This window comes from Melospiza georgiana, chromosome 10 (genome assembly GCF_028018845.1).
Source record: "Melospiza georgiana isolate bMelGeo1 chromosome 10, bMelGeo1.pri, whole genome shotgun sequence".
Taxonomy (NCBI): domain Eukaryota; kingdom Metazoa; phylum Chordata; class Aves; order Passeriformes; family Passerellidae; genus Melospiza; species Melospiza georgiana.
The window spans coordinates 17,070,459-17,094,716 of record NC_080439.1 but is presented as its reverse complement, the minus strand read 5'-3'; the positions used below and the strand labels follow the sequence as shown (position 1 = coordinate 17,094,716).

Here is a 24,258-nt window from a genome sequence, read left to right as displayed (position 1 = left end):
GGCAATGTTTTTTTCCCCTTGACTGCATGCCTGAAACTCTTTGAAAGGGAACGTGAGAATAGTTAATGAGCTTCTCCTTCTGGAAATCAGAAAGAACCAAGGCAAACAAGAGTTTGTGAATACATGAATGTGGTTAGGGACAGCCATGCATGTTTTCCCAGGTACTCCTTCCCTGCCTGAATGCTCTTGGGTGATACAACTACTTCTTTCCTGCCTTTAATTGTGCTGTTGTGCCTTTTAAATGAAAATATAAATAAGCTACTATTCAGTTTCCCATCGTTATGCACAACTTGTGTAGGAAAGGCCACTGTCCCCCCAGTCACTAGTGTAGTGCCTTGTGCAGGTTAAATTTCCAATTATAAACATGTTATTCCCTGATTTTATTGGTGACTCTTATGTGTACCATCTATCCCCACATTTTTTGGGGAGTATCCCATGGAATACTCAGCATGGGCTCATGCAAGAAAAGTGCCAAAGTAACACATGACACCAGTATCTTTCAAAGCCCTGCCCCGTAAAATCCACATTTAAGCAAAAGGTGTGGTAATATCACTGATATCATAAAAAGCTTTATTTCTACTGTATGTAAACATCAGGAATCTATGAAGAACCTTGTGAAAATACTGCATACGTATAAGAATCTTTACATTAGCATGCTGTTGTTTGTGTATATAGGTATAATTTCTTAAGCCTTAGGTGTTTGTAAAGTTGAAGTTGCTTTATCACTGTAGGCTGCAGTTATTGTTTCTCCTCTGATGCTGAGCTGAATCAGGAGCCATCAACTCCTCATTTACCCTGAGAACTTTTAGGGATACAGCCAATAGCTGTGTCTAGTTGGAATAAATATAGCCAGTTCCACAGTGAGTGTTTGGATTGCAAATGACTGAAAAGTTCAGGCAAACTTAAATTGATGCACCCTGTAATAAAGGTGAGGCTGAAGTACAAAGTTTACAACAAATCTGTATTTGAAGTTAAAGTTTATTTGAAAACTCGTTCTGATAAAACTTGATAGTATTCAGATCTTGTAGTTTAATAAGGATAATATTTAATTTCAAGTTACATATTCCAAGCATTTCTCAAAGTGAGGCTTTTGACAAGGTGTTTTATGGCTCAGTTGCTGGTGCTAACCCAGAAATAAATAAGAGCAGAGGGTTCAACAGGAGATCTGATGCTGAGCAGATGAGCTCTGTGCTGTCCAGTGCTTTATCTCTCATCTTCCTTTACATCAACTCACTTTTGTAGCTTTATCCTGAACCTTCCTTGCCTTGGAAGAAATGTGAAAGATGGTGTAACACAAATCTAGGACTTTTCCCTGTGCTAATGTTCACAACGAATTTATTAACTTTACTCTGTCTCTACCAACATTAGTAAATCTTTTGGCAGACAATGCCTGAATTCCCTTCTGTTGCACAAATGTCTGCATTTTTCATCTTTGAAAACTGAGTTTCTTCTCCTTCCATGTCTGCTTATCCTTTTTAATTTTTTTCCAGTGAGTGTGCAACTGTTTTAAGTATGTCTCCACACTCCTACCCATAATTCAGGTAGCAACCCTTTTGCTTAAGCAGCTCATGACCTTTATAGTTCAGGTAACTCCTGCGGATAATGTTTTCAAACAGTCAGCAGCCGTCTCCTGTGTTCCAGTTCTAAACAGTTGGAAGTGTTTTTTCCAGTAACTGAGGTGACTGACTTAGTTGGTCTTTGGATTTCAAGTATATATCCTGTTAATCTGCTTTTAGCAGGAGCGAACACATTCTCTGCCACTCGAGTAACTCCGCAGATGGCTGCAGATGCCAACAGCGTTTCTGTCTCTGTGTGAGGGGCAGCAGGAACAGGACCCAGCCGGGGCGGTGGCAGCTGCACAGCTCACACCTGGCTCACAGTAACTCACTGCTGGTGTCTGTGGGTACCGCAGTGTCCCGGCTCACGCCTCTGCAATCCTGCTCTCCCCCTGCCACGGGCCGTGCCCTCACATCCCTGTGCTGCCGTGCCAGGGCCTGACCTGCCCCAGGCGAGCCAAACAAACCTCCCCTTGTGTCAATGGTGGAGCCACCGCCGCGGAGCCACCCCGGCACCGCAGGAACCAGAGCTGTCCCCCGGGCTTTGAAACCTTCTTCACATTCGTTGGGTTTGTTTCGCTTCTCTTTGGCAGCTGCTCGTTTGTTTTGTTTCAGTATTGTATTACACCGGTTAAATGAAAACCTCTAATTCTGAGGGAACATTTGCAGGGCCTGGATGAGTCAATATTGACAAAAGGTCCTCAGGAATTGTTAAGGAAGAGCCCTGCCTTGAGCAGCACCGACCAAAACCGTTCCAGGTGAGGCCAGTCTGGTCAGGGTGGATGTACTGGACGTGCCATGACCGATCTCTCCCAGCAGAGATGCAGGCCAGGAGCCCCGCAGCAGCTGCCGCGGTGCCACGCTCCGGTAAAACCCTCAGAGCCGGCAAAGCCCGAACGGCGGCCTCAGGCCCCGCCGCGGCCCCGGCTCTTACAGCGACCCGCGCCGGGGGCTCCGGGGCACGCTCATGCCGCGGTCACTCGCTCTGACCGGGACACGTGGCAGAAAGCATTCTTTACCGCGCCCCGGCCAGGGCGGTCAGCGGCGGGCCCGCAGCCATGCGGAGGCTCCGTGAGGGGGACACCGGTACCGGCACGGGCACGGGCACGGGCCGCCCCCCGCCCAGCGCGGAACGACGCGCTGCTGCGCGGCCCCGCCCCTCGCCAGCCATTGGCCCCCGGTGCCGGCCCCGCCCCCCGGCGCGGTGACCTGTAGTAACCCCGTTCCGCGGGAGCCCGGCCCCGCGCGCCACTCGGCGCGGGCCAACCAGGAGGCGCCGTGGCGCATACGGAATGAGCGCGCGCGGCGGCGGCGGGCGGCCCGGCCGCGGGTGAGCGCGGGCGCGCACTCGGAGCGGGCGGTGCGCGGAGCGGGCGGTGCCGCCGCGGCGTCCCCGGGCCGGGGCCGGTGAGTGCGGGGCCGCGGGCCGGGGGGGCTGCGGGGCCCTGCGCCGCTACGAGCGCTCTCGTCCGGCCGTGCGGGGCCCCGCCGGGCGTCCCGCCGCCTCCGCGGGGGCGAGTGCGGCGGCCATCCGGGCCGCGGGGGTGCTGAAGCCGCCCGGCGGGGCTGCCGCGGGCCCGGCTGCCGGCGGGGCCAGCGGCTGCGCACCGGCGTCGCCCCCGCGGGAGCGGCGCTCCGGATCATTAGCGAGATAATAGCCGGTAACGCGCGCGGGTTTGCTCTCCGCTCTGCTTTGTGTTCGGGCTCCGGCGGCCGAGGCGGTGGCGGGAGGCAGGTGCCCGGTGCCGTGTGCCTGCCGTGTCCCCGCCGCGGGCTCCGGGACCCAACGCGGCCCCGCGGTCCTGGCGTGCGGTCGGTGGGCGCGGGTGATGCGAGCGCGGCAGGGCCGCGGGAGGAGCGGGCCGGGATTGCGGTCCCGGTTTCCCGGGGTTGATGCGGGATTTAAAGCGTTCCCTTTCCGGACCTGCCCGGGAAGGATGGCACAGGAACACCTTTCACTCGTAGGGAGAGCAGCACGCCTTAAAATACTATTGCAGGTAGTGCCATAAATAACATGAAGTTCGGTGTTTAGGACTCATACAGAATCCCTAGGAAATGAGGAAACAGTAACCTCCAGGAAAATGAGGGCAGTAACAGAGTAAAAATATTTGTAAGATACTTTATGGTCACTACTTTTTTTTTTACCTTACTGAAGAAACAAGCCCTCCTCCCCCCCTCCCCCAACATTTAATTATGTACAGCAGCTGCTATGTAATCTTTTATTTATTGTAAAGTATTACTGCATTTTGTTTAGGAGTATCAGATTGTATAGTTTAGCACTTTTTTTTTGGCCTGTGAAGTGGGTTTGATAACACCAGACCTGAAATTCCTGTATTTGAGTAGCTTTAGTTTTAAAGTGTTGCTATCAGTACAGAATTAATGAAAAAGAGTAATACCAATGGTAAAAGATTTTGGTTTCTTAAAAAAGTCTGTTAAGGGTAAGGGCAGTCATTTTTACTCAGAATACAAAAATTTAGTTCACATGAAATTTGTTTGGTTATTTTTTTTTTGTCTTGTTGTTGTTTTAAGCATCATGTAAAGAAAAACATAAACTGAAACAAACAGCCTTAATGTGATTTCTGACTGGTTAAATTCTTCTCTTGATACAGTCTTTCTCCAGAGTGGATTGCCATCTCATTGTGCAAAAATTCACTGTGGCTTATGATTTTTACTTCCTGGGGCTAAAAAACCAGAAGCATGAAATAATAGATGTGTTATCAGGTCTTGACTGTGTCCTCAGAGGAAGGTAATCATCTGGGTGCATTCATAAGACTTTGTGTTCATTACTATCTGCAGCACTTCTCATACTATTTGTTCTGTGTGCTTTGAAAAGTTAAGTAAAGACATTTTTAAGCTTGGGAAGAACTACCAAGAATGACCTGTAGATTTATACCTCAGGAATGGCTGAAACCATTCATTGTGACTTACAGACCTGTTTTTGTTTGTAGTTGTTCAGCATGTTTATTATTGTTGGTCCCTAGGAACGGGAGGTAGGTTCAGGTTTAACATTTGTTCAGTGTTGATGGCTGGCTGACAAACTTCAGTCCGTCTGAGGTGAAAAATTTTGAAACTCATAATGAGGTCAGTCTGTGGTATGGATCTGGTCCCTCTTGGCTCACTGGCTTAATTCCACAGTAGTCTCTTTCACCTGCAATAAGCTGGCACTCGGTTCTGAATGTTTGTGCTATCTTCAAATGTCCAAGTCCACTCAAGTAAGGGTGCAGGTAGTAAATTCCAGCCTCAGTTTTATTCTTTATGTTTCACAGAGGTGGGATGTTTTGAGAGAGCTCTGGCTTACAGCTGTGGACCAGGGACTCTCCATGCCTGTGCACCTGAGTGCTGTGAGGCTTTGATAAAAGCACCATTAATGGCCTAAAAAGAGGTGTGAGGACTGTGGTGTGTGGAATCTGGTTCCACTTTTCAGAAATGTTTATTGGTGGTTCCCATCTTCCCTGCTCCATCTCTTTTGCTTGGGGAATCCTGAGTGTGTGAGAACACTGAGTAGGGCTTGTTGAGCTGACTGTGCTGGTGTGAGCAATTTCTCACTTCTGACACTTCTCAGAACCCAAGATGTGGTTTAGCCAGAAACCTCAGAAAATCAGAATAGTGTTTATTGTAAAACTGTTAATCTCTGAAGAACTAGCGGAGTTGTCTTCATGTTGGACTTAAAGCATGGTGTGCTTCTGCTGAATTGGTGAGCATTTAAGCCACTGTTTTCCCCAGCCCCCATTCAGTGCTGATTGTAGGGCTTTTATTCTTCCTTTCTGTAGACCAGTGAATGGTTTGAGCCATTGAGTCGTACTAAAGACCCAATTTTTTTGAATGGATTGTCAAGACTTCTGGAACAAACATAGCGCATGGCTCAGGACAAAATTCAAAAGAACTATGGATAAAGTGTTCTTGTTAAAGGAAATCCAGCTATGGATTAAATTTCCAGAAAGTACCAGGAAGAACTGAGTCCTGAATTGTTCAGCAGTCTACATTTTCTTTTAAAATACTTGTTCCAGTGGGAGAGTTACTAAACCTGTCCTGACAGCCAACTGCTACTTGCTGCCATGGTGGCAAATCCAAAAAATCATGCAGTCTGATGCTGCAGTGTTACTGGACCTTAAAAACTAGGCTCAGGTGGCCTCAATTCCTCTGCAGGCCCTTTTCCCAGTCAATGGAGAATTCTAGGTGGCTCTGAAAAGCAATTCAGAGAATTTACATAAGACACTGAGTGGGGAGCTGCCTGAAAGCCAGCTAATAAGAAATAGGAGGCAGAAGGATTTATGTGGAATTTAGGCCATCTGAATATGGCCCTAAGAGGCGACTTAGTCCTACTAAGTAAGGTGCATTAACACTAAGAGGACTTGGCTTCAGTTTCGATCCGTTTCATCTGCTGCCGATTACTAAGCAAATTTACCATTTAAGCAGCTCCTCAGGGGTGGGTGGGGGCTTCTGGCTCTGTCCCTGCCAGGAGTGACCCCTGGGGGAGCCCAGCTGAGAGGGCTCGGGGGTCATGGTGGGCAGTGAGCTGGGCACAGCCAGTGGGTCAGGTGAGACAATTACCCCATTCCATTTGGCACTTGTTAGACCCTGTCCAGAATAGAGCATCCACTAGTGCTCCCCTCCCTGGGAAATGTCAATAAACTGCAGTGAGTTCAGGGGACAGCTGCCAAGGTTGGCTGGAGTTGTGGGCTTTTGCTTTGTGAGGAGAGGTAGAGGAGCTGTGCCTATTGTTGAGCCTGGGGAAGAATAGGCTTGGGGGGCCTTTCCAGCACCTGTGTGAAGGTTTTCAAGAGAGTGAAGCCAACTTCTTCATAGTGGTGCGTGGTGGGAAGATAAGAGACAGCAAGCAGGTGTGAGTTGAAGTCACAGAGGTCCGTGTCCATAAGGCATTTTGCACCCTGAGGTGTGTCAAGTGGTGGGACTTGGTAGCCCAGAGAGCTCCTGCAGACTCCTTCTGTGGAAGTTTTCAAAATCCAGCTGGGTAAAGCCCTGAGAAAGCAGGTGTGATTTCATAGCTGACTCTGCTTTGAGCTTGAGGTTGTAGCAGAGTCCCCCTGTTGTCCTTTTCCACCTGAATTATCCTATGGCTCTATCTACTTTCTGCCAACAGAGCAGTTGCAGTGGAAGGTTGTGAGCCAGCTTATTTAGGGTTGGCAGTGCAGGTTTACATGTCAGGCTTGGAGCAGTATAGCAAGCACTCAAGCCAGTCCTAGGCAGCTCTCAAATGGCAGCACTTTATTTGTTTAATTATGCAGTTAGAGTTGGAAGAACCTGCTCTTCCTCCTGAGGGCCTGGTCTACATCAGGGCTTGCCATGGAGTAAAGCCTGAGGGGCTCTCAGGATTCAGTAGTTTGGGATCTAATGGTTTTGAGTCTGTTGAAGGAAACCATGTGTACAAGGATAGATCTTAAACACACCTCCTGAATGACTGTTCTGAAATACCGGGGGGGCAGGAATACAACTTTGAAGGAAACTCCGATCTTATTCCGTATTACCTTCTGAATCAATTGGAGAAAAGTTGTTCACAATTCAAAATGGTTTGAATCAACTCAGTTCAAAACTTGCAGGAGTCTTTTACTGATCCCTGGGAAGGAATCCTCACCCACGTGTCCTCTCATTCCTTAAGTGAGCCTGCGGCTCATGGGAAGTCAAGGCGCTGACTTCAGGTGTCTGTAATCCCCAAGGAGGAGGTGGCAATTTGTCACCACCTGTGCATTGGGACAGTGTCTTTCCCTCAGTGTTCATAAGCCTTATTAATTACAAAAATGTGCTAGTTAATTACCATATCTGAAATGGGACAAGCTGCCTTCTCAGTCCAGTGAATTTCCTGAAAAGCAGGGAAGATGATTATTGGAGTTACTTATGGATTTTCACTGTTGATGTTGAAAACAGCAAGAACAAACTGCAAATCTCCCATTGCCCTATAAAACTGGAAATCTAGTGCTTTGGTTTTTAGAGCTGTGTAAAATATCCTTACCTTGAATGCTTGTATCTATTAGATGAAACCAGTATGAGACCTGGAAGGTGAAAATAGATAGTGAAGATTAGAAGTGACTTACAGAAGCTGAAGCATCAGTGTGGCACTAGTGCAGTACTGCCACTTTCATTCCCATCTATTTGCTGTGTGACATTCCTGTGTGTAGAATGTTCTCTCCTGAAATAACTTCATAAGGATACTGAAAACTGTGTAAAAATGCTTTTTCTGCATCTTCAGAGGCAAGACTTCTGCCTTTGCCTTACTGCTCTCCAGGACAGGGTATGGAACATCCCTCATGTTGTTCAGGATGGCTGCTCAGACATGTGGGAAGGCTTGGCCATCCTCAGGAAGGTTTTCCATGGGTGCTGTGCTGCTTGAACAGTTAGTGTAGTGCCATACATCAATGTGCCTGCTGATGTAAATTCTGTTAATCAGACATACAGCAAAATTTCTACCAACCAAAGTTAAGACAGTATGAGAAGACAGTCTGTGAAACTGAGTGTGGTCTGCAGTTGTTTCACCAAACCATTATTAAAATCAATGTTTATGAGCTCATTCTGTGAGAACCCATGAAAAACTGGAAAGTGGAGCACCTGTGGTTAACTCAGAATTCAGATGAGTTGATAATTTGTGTTTGGTAAAGAAGTATCTGTAGTTGGCTTTGAGTGTATGGGTATGGAGAAAGGCAGAAGGGAATAGAAGCAGCAGGAGGTGATGGCTTGCAGGAGGATTTAAATGGGTATGTAGAGAAACATCTGCTTTTTTCTGTCTGCAGATTCTGTGAGGGTTTTTGTTGGTGAGTGCTGAAGAGAGGCAAAGGCAGCAGACGCCCAGGGGAGCCAGCTGTCCCAGGAGTGCTCAGGCAGGAGCTTGGTGATCTTTGTGGCAGGCTGGGTTTGGTCTGTCCCATTGTAAGTCCACAAATGACTTGTACAGCCCTGGTAACAGAACTTTCCAGGCATTTACAGCTGCAGTTTAATTGTCCTCATGAAGTATTGCTGCACTGCATTGTTCTAGAGAAACTGTGAACAGAGAAATGCTTTTCCTAATGGATAACTTTGAGATGCATAGAAAATATTTTCCAATTCTGCAGTGCTGAAAACTGGGTAGATTTCATTTTTTCACCTTTCTTGAGGGTGCTTGTGGAGATTCTTACCTGCTTTTCTTACAATCTGCACAAAAGGCTTAATGTGGTAACATCCAGTACTTTCAAGAGCAAGGTACAAATCCACTTCCCAGCAGGGCTGTGTGCTCATGTGTGAATGTCCAGGTCACCAAGGCAAGGCTCTTAGTGGGTGTTGGAAGGGGGGGTGAGGGTTTTTGATCAGGAAAGCTAGGTAAAGCAGACACTCAAAAAAATTTAAATCTTTAATTTGCTAATAAAATCAGTTATAGTTAAGAAAAAAATAGTACTCTGCCCAAATCCTATGTTACACAGTCACAAATGCAGTTGTGGCCAGGTCAGCTTGTGAAAGGACTGACACATCTGCTACCCTGACTTGTTTTTTTGTGTATCTATAGATGTGTATACATCTAAGATAACAGATTCTAAGAGTACAGTGGTTGAAACTGCATGTATTTTAATTACATCATTAGCTTAATATTTCATGATTCTTTGGGGTTTTCTTTTTTAACAGCAAGATTTATTGCTCTTGTTTGAAATGCTAGCAGCTCATGAAACATTTGAAATATTTATATTCTTCTTCTAGAAATATTTAATAGTCTATTCTGGACTTCCACCTTGTCAGATTGTATTAATGTAATGTTGACATCTGTGTAAGACAGCCAAATAATTTTTCCTGAGAATATTCACAAAATTCTTACAAATGGTGTTGCTACCATTTGTGGTGGTGGTACCTTTCTTTTTTAAAAAGGTCAATGCTCTTGAAACTTAGCAGTGAAGGCTCTGCCCAGCCACGTACCTCAATTTTGGTCATGTTTACATAATCAGAGTCTAAGGATGTGTTTGATTTCCCTGAAGAGAAAAACAGGAATCTCTTCTACCCAAACCTCCCTCTACCTACGCAGTATTTGTGTGCTGATCCTGAGCCACTGACTTGAGTGATCTCCTGGGAGGATGAGGAGTTCCTTCCTCACCTTCATCCCAGTCTGAACATATCTGTGGGCACTGGATATTGTCCTCTGATTGTCACCACCTGTGTTTGTACGTTTTGTTTTTAAGGGTGGCACATAAGAGCTTGGAGCTGAGAACCACACTTGTGTAATGCTGCTTCTCAGAGAATAAAATGGCTTCTAATTTAATGAGACCTTGTTCCCTGCTTGCTTTGAGTTATGCAATAGTGGAGCATGTTCATGACTGATCCTGCCTTGCTTTGCTTACAAAAGGAAGAGTGATAAAAAGAGAGAAAAGGATATTTGTTCCAGTGTGATGGAGAGAGGTTGTCCTGATACTCTGTTATTTCTAAAGCTAGAAAATAGAATGATGATTCAAATAAGTAGGGTAGACTTCTTTATGCCATGTTTAAATAAATTATAGTGCTGGATTTTGAACAAGAGTAATTTTTCTCCAAGCAGTATAGATATAAAATCTAGATCAAATAGCTCTTTAGGAAAACACTGAATTTGAATATTTTCTTTTTCCTTGGCTGTTTCTTTATTTTGTAGTACCATATTCCCCACTGTCCCTGGAACTTTAGAGCAGCCAAGAGAAATAAAAACCACACAAAGCAGTTTGCAGAGAAACAGCCTACTTGTCTTTCTGTAGCTCAGCCTTTTGTGACTTCCCATCAGTCACCACACAACTTGTTGAATGCAAAATGTGCTGTCTGACCATAATTAGATGGAGGAGTGAGGCTGAAGCATTAACAGCCAAAATCATCTTTGGTAGTTTTCCCCAGATTTCATCAAGTGCTTGATTGGTCAATGGTTTGCCCATGGTTTCCAGGCTTTCCATTCTTTTTGGCAATTTGGTGTTTATGGGGCTATGCTTGGATCCATAGGAAATATTTACTGAAGTCCCATTTCTACTGATTATGTGTGCAGCATTTTTGGTGCCTTATAAATTGGTTTGGTTTAGTTGGAGTTTTTTGAAATCTGAAGTTAAATAAGTGAAGTTATTTTTTAGCATTAGGTCCTAAATAATACTAGGAGGGAGGCAGTTTCTGGTCATTGCAGGACAATAGTTGCATTTGGACATATACTCCAAACCTTAAGCAAAGTATTTCTGTTAAACCAGTTTAAGAGTCAGGCTTAATCATCTGTAAACCTGGGTGTTTAGGATGTGGGGTTTCACAGACACCACTGTGAGCAATCTAAGAAGCAGATAACTCTGCTTTTGAGAATAGGTTTTTAACCTGTGGCATTGTGAAGCACTACTTTTGAGATGTTTTGGTTAGTCCTTACGAGAGATTCAGTCCACAAACTCTGAAACTCCCAATGAATCCTGTGTGAGTATTGGCTTGAGACAAGACCTGCTAGGGCTGTGGTTTTTATAAATTGCATTTCTTTTGTTTTTCTGCTGTGTGGATTGAGGGGCATTTCTTCATTGTACCAAGAGTGAATGTTGGATTACACAATCTGAACCATGCACATGGGTTGGGAGCAGCAGTGTTTCCTTAATAAAGTGGTGATCCTTCCTGAAGGACTTGTGACTTCCATTGCAGGCCAGAGGAGAGGGGTTGCTCCTGTTCTGGGGTTTGGAGCACTACAGTAGAGAGCATGGGATGTGAGAAAAGTAGATATTGGTGTGGGATCCACTTAATTCCATTTATTTTGACAGTAAATCACTGTAGATGACAAGACACGATGATGTTTAAAAAGAAATAACAAACCAAACCAAATCTAGCAAAAGTCCAAATAATTGAAACCTGAGAATGTATTTATCCTTCAAAAGAGAAAGTTTATTAAAAATGTCACCAGCTAATGTCACTTAGCCTTTCAAATTAAATGGTGAAACATCCCACTTTATCACTTTGATAACTTATATCATGCTGTGGATGTCCTTGTTGCTTTGAAATGTATTGTAAAATTCTCTTATATGTATTGTTCATTTTTCTCGTGAGAAATTTGCCTAAAGACTTGGAATTTTCACACTTTTTCCTGTGAAGTCTATATCTTCTATTTTGTTCTCTCAGATTTGTTTTGTTACCTGAGCTTCTGGTGTAAGGTTATCAAGTCCCCCAAGATTTGCACCGAGCTGCGCAGTTGTTTTGATGTTAATTAGTAGCTATGGGTAGGCAGGTTCTGATGAAGCAATTGCGTTGTGAAACCTGTAGAGACTTGTAGGCTTGGCTGATGTTGTGTTTGCAGGGAAGGGGAGCACAATCCAAGCTGAGAGGGCTGTCTGGACAGGGCACAGGAGTGGAGTCAGCAGGACTGGGCAGTGGCTGGGCAAAGGGGGTTCTGCAGGGGTTCATGGGCACCCACCCGTGAGCACCCACTGAAATCAGAGCCTGACCCCGTGCAGAGAAGGGCTGGGCACGTGGGCTGATGGGCAAGGAGTGCTGACAGAGGTAACCAGTGAACAGGGGCTTGAGTACTAGTTATGTGTATTTGTAACACTGATGGCCTTGGTAAAAGGTGTAACTAGTGTCAAGTTCTGCTGACTTTGTGGGGTTACACCTGGATCCCTCCTTTGTGCAAACTAGAATAAAGAAATCAAATGTCTCATCTTGGTGTGTGTGAGTTGACATTGCACACCAGGGAATGAGCCAGCATCAGGGTCAACACTTATCCCTGACAAAATCCCATCCCAAATAGTGAAGAAATGTTAAAGGAAGAAGGCGAAGACCACATAAATATACAGGCTTACCAGATTTTGGACCTGGCCAAAATGAACTGAAAAATGAATATAGGGTAATGGGTTATAATTTTTACTGTGGCACTACATGAACTCAAATTTATCTAAAAGTAAGAACAATTTTCTGCCTGTATAGCTTCTGCTGGAGAAAAAAATCCCAAAGCACCTTTACAGTTAAAAATATGTGGGATTGTTTTGTAAAATTTTTTTGGTTCTGATCTAATGAATACATGACTAGGATACAGTACAAACCACATTGAATGTATGGCAGTAGACCATCTATTTTTGTTCTATTTGCTAAGAAGCAAACAAGCCAGAGCTGTTCATGCCTTAGCATTTCAGATTTCCCAGAAACTGGAGAGCTGATCTTAGGCTGTGTTTTGTAGTAGAAAACAGCACATGAAGGCATTCTGGTGAGTCCCTTGGATCGGGATGGAGAGCAGAGTCTGCCTCCCAGTGGAAGCACTTAGGGCAATTGACTTAAACGAGCCGGAAAATGACTGTAGGAATTTGGAGTGATAAGCTGGCAGTGATAACTCAGCTGTTCCACCACTCAATCAGTAGCCAAAGGTTACTGCTGAGGCTTCTGGATTATTTTTATGCAGACTTTTTCATACTGTATGTGCCGTGGTGCTTATGTGCTCTTCCACGTTTAATTTGTGCCTGTGGTTTGAAAATCCAGCAGGATGCTGGGGAAATTGGTGGTTTCATCTCTCTCTAGCAGTGAATTGGCAGAGACTAAAGTTCCTCTGAGGCCTTCTCCACTAGTAAGGTACTTTACCCATTAGTTTCTTCTTTTCTCTGCTACAAACATGAAAACATTTAATTTAGTTTGACACTAAATGCATTTCTTAAATGCTCTAATAATTGCTTGTGAAAAGGAATGGAAGCAGCGTATTGACAGTGTCTGGCAAAGTGCCTGAAACGATTTAAGACACTTGTTTGCCATGAAGTGTCATGTATATAGTGGGAGGGGAAGGAGATGAAAGATGGAGCAGCACTGGATTGTGTTCTGGCATACAAGATTTTAAAGAAGTGGTTTTAGCACAATTGTTTTTGGGAAGCACTTTCAGGTTTGCTGACAAAGTTGTCACATTAGACCTGTGGTTTATTGTTTTTATTAATAAAGATGTGTTTGTCAATCCACTAAATATCTAAACTGTCTTGGATAAGTTAAAAAAACCCCCTTATTTAAGGAAAATAAGTTTTAAAATGTTTTAAATAGAAAAAATCTAAGATGCAGTGTTACAACGAGGCTTGCATTTTTAGTTGATTTTATTGGAAGGGTGTTCATCTTACAAGGCAAGGTAGCTTTAGGAGTGTTTAATTATTTTTCCTGCAGCTTGTTAGTGTTGAACTCACTTTGATTTAGTTTTATTTTTCACCTGGAACAAAGGTTTAAACTCAAGCTTGTAGCCTGTGCAGTCAGGCTGTGCGTTGGAATCCTGTAGCTTTTTTGTGGGGGAAATAAATCTGTTTGTCTGTTTTGTTTGTCTGCTTTGTGATGTCACTTTAGCTTTCAGTTTCTTATAGATGTCACTCTGTTTTGTTAGGAAGGAGAAGAGAAATGTACAAACCTTGCTGTCCTGCATTGTGCTGTGATATTGCGAACAGTAGGGGTTGGGTGTACCTAAAAGAGGTTGATATCAAATTGAAGTTTTTAATACCCACTTACCATTACCTTTTTAGAATAACTGGATATGCTAAGGCTCTATTTTAGAGAAAGAACAGTTCTGTGCCCTCAAGAAGTTCCTTCTGTCTGGTTTAGTTCTGTGTTTCTGCATTTGGCTCCCTGTTGTTTGCCAACACTAGGTGTGATTTTTTGTTTTCCTACTTGATGTAAATTAATCTACAAGAGGAAAAGGAATATTTTCTAGATAATAAAACTTCCTCCTTTGTATCAAAATTTAGTTAATACCGTAGAGAGTGTCTCTCTAGGGTAGATGGACTTCTTTGGTTCATGTAATTCCTACCTTTGTAGTATCTTGGTGTTTAACAAGGACGCAATAATTTATTAATCCTAATAACATGCCTTTTGGCTGCTTCCTAAGGAAATTGGAGTATAATTTTACAAACATAGCATTGACATGTGAAGGACATAAATTAAACCCCTTTGTGTTTATAGGATGTGTATGAGCCCATACCCAAAGTTTAAAGGTATTTAAGCCTGTAGCACTTGAACCCCCCAAGGCTGAGCTCCTGTAGCAGTAAGCAGTGAGATGATGAGCAGGAGAGCAGCAGGTTAATCCCCAGAGCAGAGTGCTGTGACCCCCGTGTCACAGGGTGTCCTGCTGTCCCTGTGCTGAGCCTGCTTCATCCACAGCCCAGTGGGATTTCATCTGCAGCTCCCCTACCAGGCTCCTGCCTTCCCTCTGCTCCTCGGGTTTTGCCTTGTCAGTAACTCCTGTCAGGTCATGGTTACTCAGTTTGCCGTAGCAGAAGAAAACATCTTTTGTAGTGCTAATTTTCTGTTGATTTAGGTGATTGCAGTGACTCAGGGTAGGCTCCAAATGAAGTTGATACAAAGGAAAATCCACAAGATCCATCGTTCCACCGTGAGAAGGAGAGGGCTTAAACTGGATCAACAAGCTAATCTGACTCACTCCTAGCCACACAGGCACCGGTGTGTTGGTACAATGGAGGGCAAGAGTGGAAATTACCTTTTGGAGATGAGCAGTCTGTTTTTATTAGCAGCCCAGCGTTAAATCTGCCTGAGCCACTCTGAAATCACAGCCTGGGGCTGTGCAGTTCATGCACACCCTTTGCTGCCCCAGCAGTGTGTCAAACTCCTGCCTGGGAGCTGGTTTGTTGCAGGTCATGGTGCCTGTTCCCTGCTGCTCTGTGTGCCCCTGACTTGTTGTTATCTGATTTCTAGAGTCCCATACTGTTCATATTTCCCATACAATCATATTTCTAAAGTCCTGTACCTTCTCAATGATATTTCTTGGGGGCAGTTCTTCACAGCACAGACTTCTTCTGCTTGTTGCTGCTTCTTAGTCAGGGCTCCTTCCAGGCTCTCCCTGACTGGCCAAGCCCACCCCCTTTTATCACAGTTATCTTCACTAGCCACAGCTGCAGCCCATCAAAAACAACCAGGGCTTATCAGGGCAAGGCCTATAGACAGATATTAAAATACAATACAGATATTTTCCTAGGACTTTTACTATACCCCTGTGCTGTTCAGGGCCACGCTCCTGCAGAGCAGTGCCCGAGGTTCCCTCGGGACTGGAGCTGGGTTGTAGATATGCTTATGCTGAAGCCTTGAGTGGGTTGAGCTGTGGAAGCAGGAGTGGGAGTGCTGTGCTGGCTCTGGCCATCTGCCAGCCCTGTGCTCCCTGGCAGAGTGAGGGGAAGCATTTAAAGAGCCTTAGGGTTCACCCAGCCTTGTGCTGGAGGTGGGTCACAGCTGGAGGCTGCAGATGATCTGAGCAAGGTAGCTCAGAATTGCCCTACCTGTCCTTTCAGAGAGTGTTCTTCAGTCAATATCCTAAAGATCTGTTTTCTTTTGAGGGCAGAGACATAATCAGTAGCAATTTTAGTGTCCCACCATCCCTCTTTCTGTGTGAGACCACAGCAGTTCACAGAATGTGGAGCAGCAGGGAGGGGAGAGTCCAGGGACAGACAGGTTGTCCCTGTCCAGGACTGGGAGTGAGACATCAGGGACTGCAGTTGATGTGGGAATTACTTTCATTCTTGTGTGCTTGAAAGAGTTTCAGGAGAACCTCTGGCTGAGTGTGCGCCTGTGTTACAGCCATGCAGTCCTCTTGTAGATCTTTCTGTAGCAGAGGCTGTTCCATGCCTGTGTGGTCATGTGGAGCTGCTGAGGAAGGTCCTGCTGGGTTTGTTCCCAGTGGGTGAGGGTTCCTGGGGGTCAGTGTTGAGCTGTGCTGTTCCTCCCTGTTGAAAGCAGATGTCCTTTGGGACAGAGCCACGGACCTGTTCCCAGCCTGACTGCAGAGAGGCACTCCTGTTTGTAACAGGGTCCAGGTCTGCCTGGAGGAGGGTTCTGGGGATGTTTGGCAGGCTCATGGAAGTTCTCCCTTGTGCTAGAAGAGATGCTGAGACCCAGCAGCAGCCTGGAAAAGGGAGACTGGGAGGGGTCAGAGGCTGGGAAATCAGCAAGCAGGGGACAAGGACAGCGTGTGCACTGGTGTGGGAACCACAGGGCCTGGGAGAGAGGGGCCTGCCAGGACGGCCTGGAGAGCAGCACAGCCCCCACAGGCAGTGCCAGGGGGGCAGCACAGCCCCCACAGGCAGTGCCAGGGGGGCAGCACAGCGCCCACAGGCAGTGCCAGGGTGGCAGCACAGCTCCCACAGACAGTGCCAGGGGGGCAGCACAGCCCCTACAGGCAGTGCCAGGGGGGCAGCACAGCCCCTACAGGCAGTGCCAGGGTGGCAGCACAGCCCCTACAGGCAGTGCCAGGGTGGCAGCACAGCTCCCACAGACAGTGCCAGGGGGGCAGCACAGCCCCTACAGGCAGTGCCAGGGGGGCAGGGGGGCAGCACAGCTCCCACAGGCAGTGCCATCGGGGCAGCACAGCCCCCACAGGCAGTGCCAGGGGGGCAGCACAGCTCCCACAGGCAGTGCCAGGGTGGCAGCACAGCCCCCACAGGCAGTGCCAGGGGGGCAGGGGGGCAGCACAGCCCCCACAGGCAGTGCCATCGGGGCAGCACAGCCCCCACAGGCAGTGCCAGGGTGGCAGCACAGCCCCCACAGGCAGTGCCGGGGTGGCAGCACAGCCCCCACAGGCAGTGCCAGGGGGGCAGCACAGCTCCCACAGGCAGTGCCAGGGGGGCAGCACAGCCCCCACAGGCAGTGCCAGGGGGGCAGCACAGCTCCCACAGGCAGTGCCAGGGGGGCAGCACAGCCCCCACAGGCAGTGCCAGGGGGGCAGGGGGGCAGCACAGCCCCCACAGGCAGTGCCAGGGGGGCAGAGCCCAGGGAGTGCAGGAGGTGGTGGGAGGAGAGGCCTGTGGGAAGCAGTGAAGGGTGGGCTGGGGAGGTGAGGTGTGTCCTTGTGCCCATGATGTTGTTGCTTCCAATTTGGGAGGATGTACTGAGGACCAGTTCCTCTCCAGGGAAACAAAGCATCCATTTCCAGCATTCAGTAGGGCTTGCTGGGATTTCTATCCTTTGTTTCAAGAAATATGTGGAAACACTTTTGCTGTACCTATGAAGAGCATCTGTTTTCTAATAGAGCTGTCCCTTAAACCCATCTTGCCAAGGAGACCTTCCCCTTAGGGAGGTGCATGTTTGGGATTCTCCTCTGCCCTGTTCATTGCCTCGGGCCCTCCTTGCTCCACAGTCCAGGGAGCTGCCTTGTGAAGCATTGGCTGTTGTGTCTGTGCACATTTGGTTTGCCTTCTTATGTTTATATAGATGACTACATGAGTATTTTTAAATCAGTGATGGGGATTTCTTTCTTTTTGGTCTCTTCTTTTTGGTAAAAGAAAGGCTTACTTGCTGCGTGCTGGCAAATACTGACAGCTCTTGAGTGAATTCCAGATGTTGTAAAAGCCTGACTCTTCAGGGTTGTTAATGTTACTTTTTGAGTCCAGATGTGAACTAATATAGGCTATTTTTTGGTACAGTTTAAAGTATGAAGGGCTTTGTTATATTGTCTTGAGAACTCCTATTTTTCTATTCTGTAATGAAGAGATTGGGCAGTACATGAAGATACTCTGTTATTTTGTCTGTTAAAGCCTAACCCAGTGTATAACATTTTTATCCTTACAGTGAATGTTAATAAATCAGGGGGTTTTTTTTGCAAGATCCACCGATAAGAGAAATTCAATATGTATTTCTACAACTATAAATTGTTGACCAAAATGGGGTCTTTTTGCAAGAGTATCTTGGAGTCTCTGGGTTGGAGTTTGGTTATTATGCGTGAAGTCATGGAAGTCAAAAACCAGGGCAGTGAGCGCCCTGGGTGCTCACCTCAAACAGCAAATAGTTAATCCACTGACACTGGAAAAGATTATCTTTAAGAACTGTGTAAATAGTAATGTTTGCATAAAGGTAATAGGTACAAAATGTTTACATTGGCCTATTTTAAATGTGATTTGCTCGCACAGGTTTTCAAGACTTCTTTCTGCAAAGCACAATAAATAAAACTTTAATGTATAGTAGAGCAAAATCAATAAATATAATGATTACTATTTTATTAAGTCCTTTTGTAAAATGTTCAAGAATATTTTATTGCTCAGGCTGAAGTGCATTCTCTGTGTGGGTGGATACACAATGATAGGTCTGTTTTTTTCCTGTCCCACGTGGTAGAATGTACAGAATGGTTCAGTGTACACTGAAAGGCACTGGGGAGTGAGAATTTCTCAGGGAGACAAGCACCATGAGCTCCTGAGTTCAGCCAGAGCTGCTGCAGCCACCTTGGTTGTACAGGACTCAGGTCTGAGCAGTGCCTGTGCTCTGGATCACATCTGGCTTTGTGATAACTTCCATGCAATGGGCCTGGGCTCTCTGAGGTGATACAGTGCAGTATCAGATAAGAAAAAGGTTTTATTTTTTATAAAATAGGAATGAAAAAATGGAGGATGTGTTTTATAATTGCTGTATTTAATGGGAATTTTCCATTTTTAGATTTCATGCAGTTGCCTGTGACAGCTCCTGTTGAGTAAACTGAGACTGGAACATCTTGTATCAGCCCTTGAACCTGTATCTGCCACGATGAGAAGTTGCATAAGGTTCCTTTTTTTCTTGTTAATTCATGCTTTTATTGTCATGTAATTGCTATAAGCAGGTCAATTAGTAAACACATTCCTTGAAGGATTTTTTTCTTTGTCATCTAACAAAAGTTTTCTTCTGAAACTAAAGGGTATAACAGTATTAGTATAAGTAGTATATCAGGCCAAATCACTGATTATGCATTAAGAAGGATCAGTCCTGAAAAGTGCTGGTTTATTTCTCCAGACTCATGAATGAGTGTGCTGGTTGCTGCTTCTTTTTGCTGTTGAAAAAGTGTGTCAGACTTAATTTATGGTCTTGCTCTTTCCCATTTGGTGACTACCAGACTAAACATGAATGACATGTTACTGAATAGCTCTCATGCATGTCCAGAACCCTTTGCTTGAGCAGATTTTCTATAAATTGTATTCTTGTATAAATTCGCAGCCCTTTCATCCAGGATTTCACTTCCCAACCTTTCCTGCATTACTGGTCAGGGTCTGAGCACTGAATCCTCAAAAACCCCAGCAGGATTATGTGAAACCAGGATGGACTCATGTTCTGTAAGAACCTGAGTGTTTACTGCTAATCTGCAGACCAAACCACTGAGTTAGAATATTACCACATGTCATGTGTTTTTATTTGTCAGTGATTAAGCTACCTAAGAACAAAATTCCAGTGCTGAAAATGCAGTGAACTTTCTCACTGTGCCATAGTCTCACACTTGCAAAAACTGCTTAGGATCATGTCCTCTGCTTTCTGTTCCCTGCCCCAAAATGATGGGTTTGCTTATACTCTTTTTATAGTCAGAAGCAGTCATCAACTTCCAAAATTAAAAAGTACAACATATTGTTAAAACCATGTATAGTATTTCACTAAACATTTCAAAGTTTTGGTTTTGTTGGGTACTACTTTTTTTAAAGACAGAATATTAAACAGCAAACATCGCTTCCCTTTTAGGCCTTCCCAGTTTGATATAACCTTGAAAATTTCACTGAAACTTCCATTTTTTAGATTAGTTCTGCAGGTTGATTTTTAATACTGTATTTTCATTTTGAGTTTTTAAAATAGCATAGCATAAAATAGCATTTTGAAATAATAGTTGTTACAGAGAAGAATGCATGAGCAAGCATTGTATCTTAATGTAAAGTGTTGTTCTTTTACATTGGCATTAAAAGTGGTTTTCTTAATGGAGGTTAAATGACCTTTTGTAAAAGGAAAATAAAAACCAAGACAAAATGTACTGTCATGTTCAGCTGCATTGGTTTTGCTTGCTGTAAAACATAATTGCCTTACATCTAGCACTCCAGCCTCAAGTCAGGGTACAGTTTTGCTTCTACACTCTCATCAAAATGATTTTTTAATTGAATGTTTAGTGATCCACTTAGCTGACTTTGATGTTCTCTTGGGAATGGCAGTTATAAATCTGTGGGGCACAAAGGCAGTTTGAACTGCATCTCCTTTGCTTACCTGGTGTTTTCCTCTTCAACAACATAGCAAACAAATCAACAAAATGATGAGTTAAAATGCAGCTTCTGTTCCTCAGTTACACAGGGAAAGAGGGGGAGCCTTTATATTGCCACCCAGGAACTTGGGTGGCAATATAACCCAGGTGTCATGGCTCAGCTCTCCTTAGAACCATCACCCTACAAAGGTCCTGGAGCTTATTCTGCTAATGAAACTACTGGAATATATTTTTCTTTCTTGTTCCAAAAGGCATTACACTTTTCCAGTGCCCAATTGCAATGGTAATTACAATTAGTTACAAGCATAGATGCTCTGTAAATATCAGTCTTCAATCCATTGCCAAATTCTTAAGACATTGGCACTTGACTCTCTCTCTTGCTAAAGTTTGCTATCTCATAGTGATAAGATTTTTGAAGGATAAAAATGGACTCTTACTCGGCCTGTAAGACAAGAAACTTCATTTGCAAAAGATAATTTTGAATCTTAAAAATATTACATTTTTAGTGAAAAAAAATTGTCTTAATTTTTAAAATTAACTGTTTTCAATAGATGACTGGTAATAGGCTCACTTTTGTGAAGGAATAACTGAAATAATTAGCAATTTAAGAATGGTACATCAGAGCAGAGTTCTAGAACAGGATGCTTGCTTTTCTGAGCAAGACTGTCACTTTAGTCTGTTCTGTTGGAGTGTTCCTTAGACCCTTCCTTGCAATGCAGCCTTAAATAGTGAGCAAAGCACAATTTATGTTTGCAATTCAAAGCAGAGATTTCCAGGTTTGGGCGTTATTATGCAAGGGTGAGCCAGAAGAGGAACTTGACATGGCACCTTGGCATGGTTATCATGGAAATAGTGGAAGAGGTTCCTCTCTCCTTCTGAGGAAAGAATAAAGCTGTTGAGATAACTAACTGCAAAATGAAATGGGAGGCTGCTCTTCTGGAAGGGTTCAGTGCCTCTCTAACCAAGGAAAGTTATGAAACCTAGAGAAAATATTATTTGAACAGCTTTGACTGTGTGTTAGAATTCTTTGAAGAACAGTTTGCCTAAAGTTATTAAATGAGTTGCTTTAATTTTCATATGTAGCAGTGTTTGGTTAAATTCTGTTTCTACTTTTTAGGCAGAGAGAAGTTCTCCAGCTTTATAAGGAGAAAAAAGATGTTCATCTCCTGAACTGTGCCAGGCAAAATAATAGTACAACATAAAAAAATTTTAAAAATTACTAAACTCTTGTTGTGTGAACTCTGGATTTGGCTTTTAAACATCTTGTTCTGTGTTGCTATCAACAACAGTATAATTTTTCTGGCCTGCAGTAGCTGATTGGCTGGATCATGATTATTTTCATTACGTATCCTTCAGTGGCACCCTAAGAACATAAGTCTCTTCAAGTGATTACTGAATTTGCCCTTTAGCCTATTTAAGTTTGTTTTCTGTTTGTCATTGCTTTTTGCCTTTGATCTGAACATTAAAATATATGCACTTCCATTTAATTTTTAAAATATTTTAAATCTTTCCTCCGCTGCTGCTTGTTGCAGTAAGTTCCTGCTGTGAAGAGCTCCTGTGGTTTATTTGAGTTTGTGTCTCGGAGTGCTCTGCAGAACAGACTTTGATGTTGTTTGGTTCTTTCACTGCATCATTGCTGGCAGTTTGTTAACAGTGAGATTACAGCAGCTTGTTAGGGAAAAAGATGATCATGAAATATTTTTGCTTGGAGTTTTAGGAAGTTTTGTGTTTCAGGGAAAGATGGAATGAATCTCATCCTAGAAGTGAAGGATGCTGGATTGATCCATTCCCAAAAGGATTGCAGATCTAGGATTAATGAAGCAAGGCTTCTTTCCATTGCTACTGAAAGATCTTATATGATTTAAACATTACTTTTTTCAACTCAGATTTCTGTTTATTAGGGATTTCAGAGAGTTAATGGAGGAAAAGTCAAAGAGTGTAAGACATCAGCACAGAATAATGAATGTCATAAATAAAAATTAATTTAGAATTGTCAAAAGCTGTGCAGATTATGTATACATCATTATTAGTTGCTTGATTTATGATACTGCTTTTAATAAGTTGTATCAATAAGTTTGAAAGCTTACTGAGTGAAGTGCATTTGTAGTTTATTATATACAAAGCACTGTTTTTCAGCCAATGGCTCATGGACTGTTGCAGAAATTCATCTTTAGCCATTATGGCAACCATCCCTGATTTCCATAGGATTTCAGTTATTTTGTTGATTTACCTTTTTAATCTTTTAGACAGATTGCATAATTTCATGACTTAACAGTAGCATACATTAAAAAGTTGCATCATTATTGCAGTCATTAGATATAGTACATTATGCTTTTAAAAAAGACAAAGTGAACATCCTGGCATCATTAAGGACTCTGGAAAAAGTTACACATCTCTTCATTGTGCTGTTGCTAGGAATTTGGGGATATTTATAAGCTCTTTTCTGGTATTTACCCAATATTGCTTAGCTCATGTTTATTGGTACAGGTGGGCTCACTGGATACTGGTTCTGAGACTGAAATCATAGGACTGATGGGAAGTCCCTGGGAATAAAGCAGCAAAGTTCTGTCACATACACAGCTTTCCTTCTCTCAGGTGGCTGCCCCAGTGTGTCCAACACTGGGGAAACATTTTAACATCCTTAGTGGTTGGGGTTCCCATGTGCAGAGTGACATTGCCTTGTTCCTAGGGCTTGTTTGGAGGCTGATGGTTCACAGTCAGAGGTCATAGGGATTCTTAGTGAAGGTGCACATGGAGGTGCTCTGATGTTGAAGAGGATCTTTTAAACTGCATATTCACAAAACACTTTCAGATAAATACCTGTGATGCAAATGTCACTGTGCTGCAGCCTGCTGAAGGGGGGTGGAACAGCTCTGCCTCGTGTATCTGCTTTCATTTGTGTGTGTGGCTCAGACTTCCAACTCCTGCATAAAGACACCTTCTGGGATATGGATTGTAATAGCATGCTTAAAAATAACTTTTGCTAACAGTGATAGTTTACTACTAACCTTTTCTTTTTTCTTTTCTCTTTTCAGATCTTTTTGGACCCCTCTGTAGCTGATCCATGCTTCCAAACTGTCTCTTGTAACATTCTCAAGCGGCCAAAATGAAGTTGAAGCATAACATCAACCCTATTCTTTTACAGTTTATAAACTTCATAGTCCTGGTGTACTCCCTTGTAACATACATTCCATGGTACATCCTTTCAGGATCAAAGCAGGCTATAGCAAAAGCCAAGCAGGTTAAAGCCAGGCCTGTGAATAACAAGCCTGGGGGTGCATACAGATCAGTGAACAGTCTGCATTGCTTGGCTTCAGTTTTATATCCTGGGTGTGATACACTCGACAAAGTTTTTAAATATGCTAAAACGAAATATAAGGACAAAAAACTCTTGGGAACACGTGAAATTCTGAAAGAGGAAGATGAAATCCAGCCATCAGGAAAAGTTTTTAAAAAGGTAAGTCTTTTTGCAGTCTGTCTTCAAGAGTTTTTTTCCAAAGTATGTTTACTTTTTTATGCAGCACTTCTAGTCCAGTAAAGCAAAGCTGGGAAAAAATATATTTCTCTGCTTAGATTCAGTAGCTGTGAAAAGAAATTAAATTATCTAATTCCCAATCTTTCAATACTTGGCATTTAAACCAAATCTAAACCTTTTTGCACTCTTGAATAGATGTCCTATTTATTTTTTCAGTCAAAGAAAAAACACAAGTATGTTTTAGGCATTTGTTTTTAATATTCAGCTGGTGATGTAAATGGTTTTAAAGGTTTCTTTTTTAAGTGAATTTTAAAAAGTCTCCCTTTGTGTTATTCTGAACTGTCATCAGATAAATA

The 24,258-nt window shown here is 43.8% G+C and overlaps 1 protein-coding gene across 4 annotated transcripts in view; it reads left to right on the top strand.

Moving 5' to 3' along the window:
• Nucleotides 1-2,817: 2,817 nt before the first annotated feature.
• Nucleotides 2,818-24,258, top strand: part of ACSL3 (acyl-CoA synthetase long chain family member 3) — a 51,334-nt gene continuing 29,893 nt past the window's right edge. For 2 of the 4 annotated variants that reach the window (XM_058031167.1, XM_058031171.1), the window contains exons 1-3: nt 2,887-2,963; nt 18,879-18,982; nt 23,463-23,884. In XM_058031167.1, coding sequence (XP_057887150.1) covers nt 23,534-23,884 — 351 coding nt within the window. In that variant the 5' untranslated portion in view covers nt 2,887-2,963; nt 18,879-18,982; nt 23,463-23,533. Of the gene's footprint in view, nt 2,964-4,227; nt 4,303-18,878; nt 18,983-23,462; nt 23,885-24,258 lie in introns of those variants that run through there. The other 2 variants (XM_058031169.1, XM_058031170.1) reach the window with 2 other exon arrangements.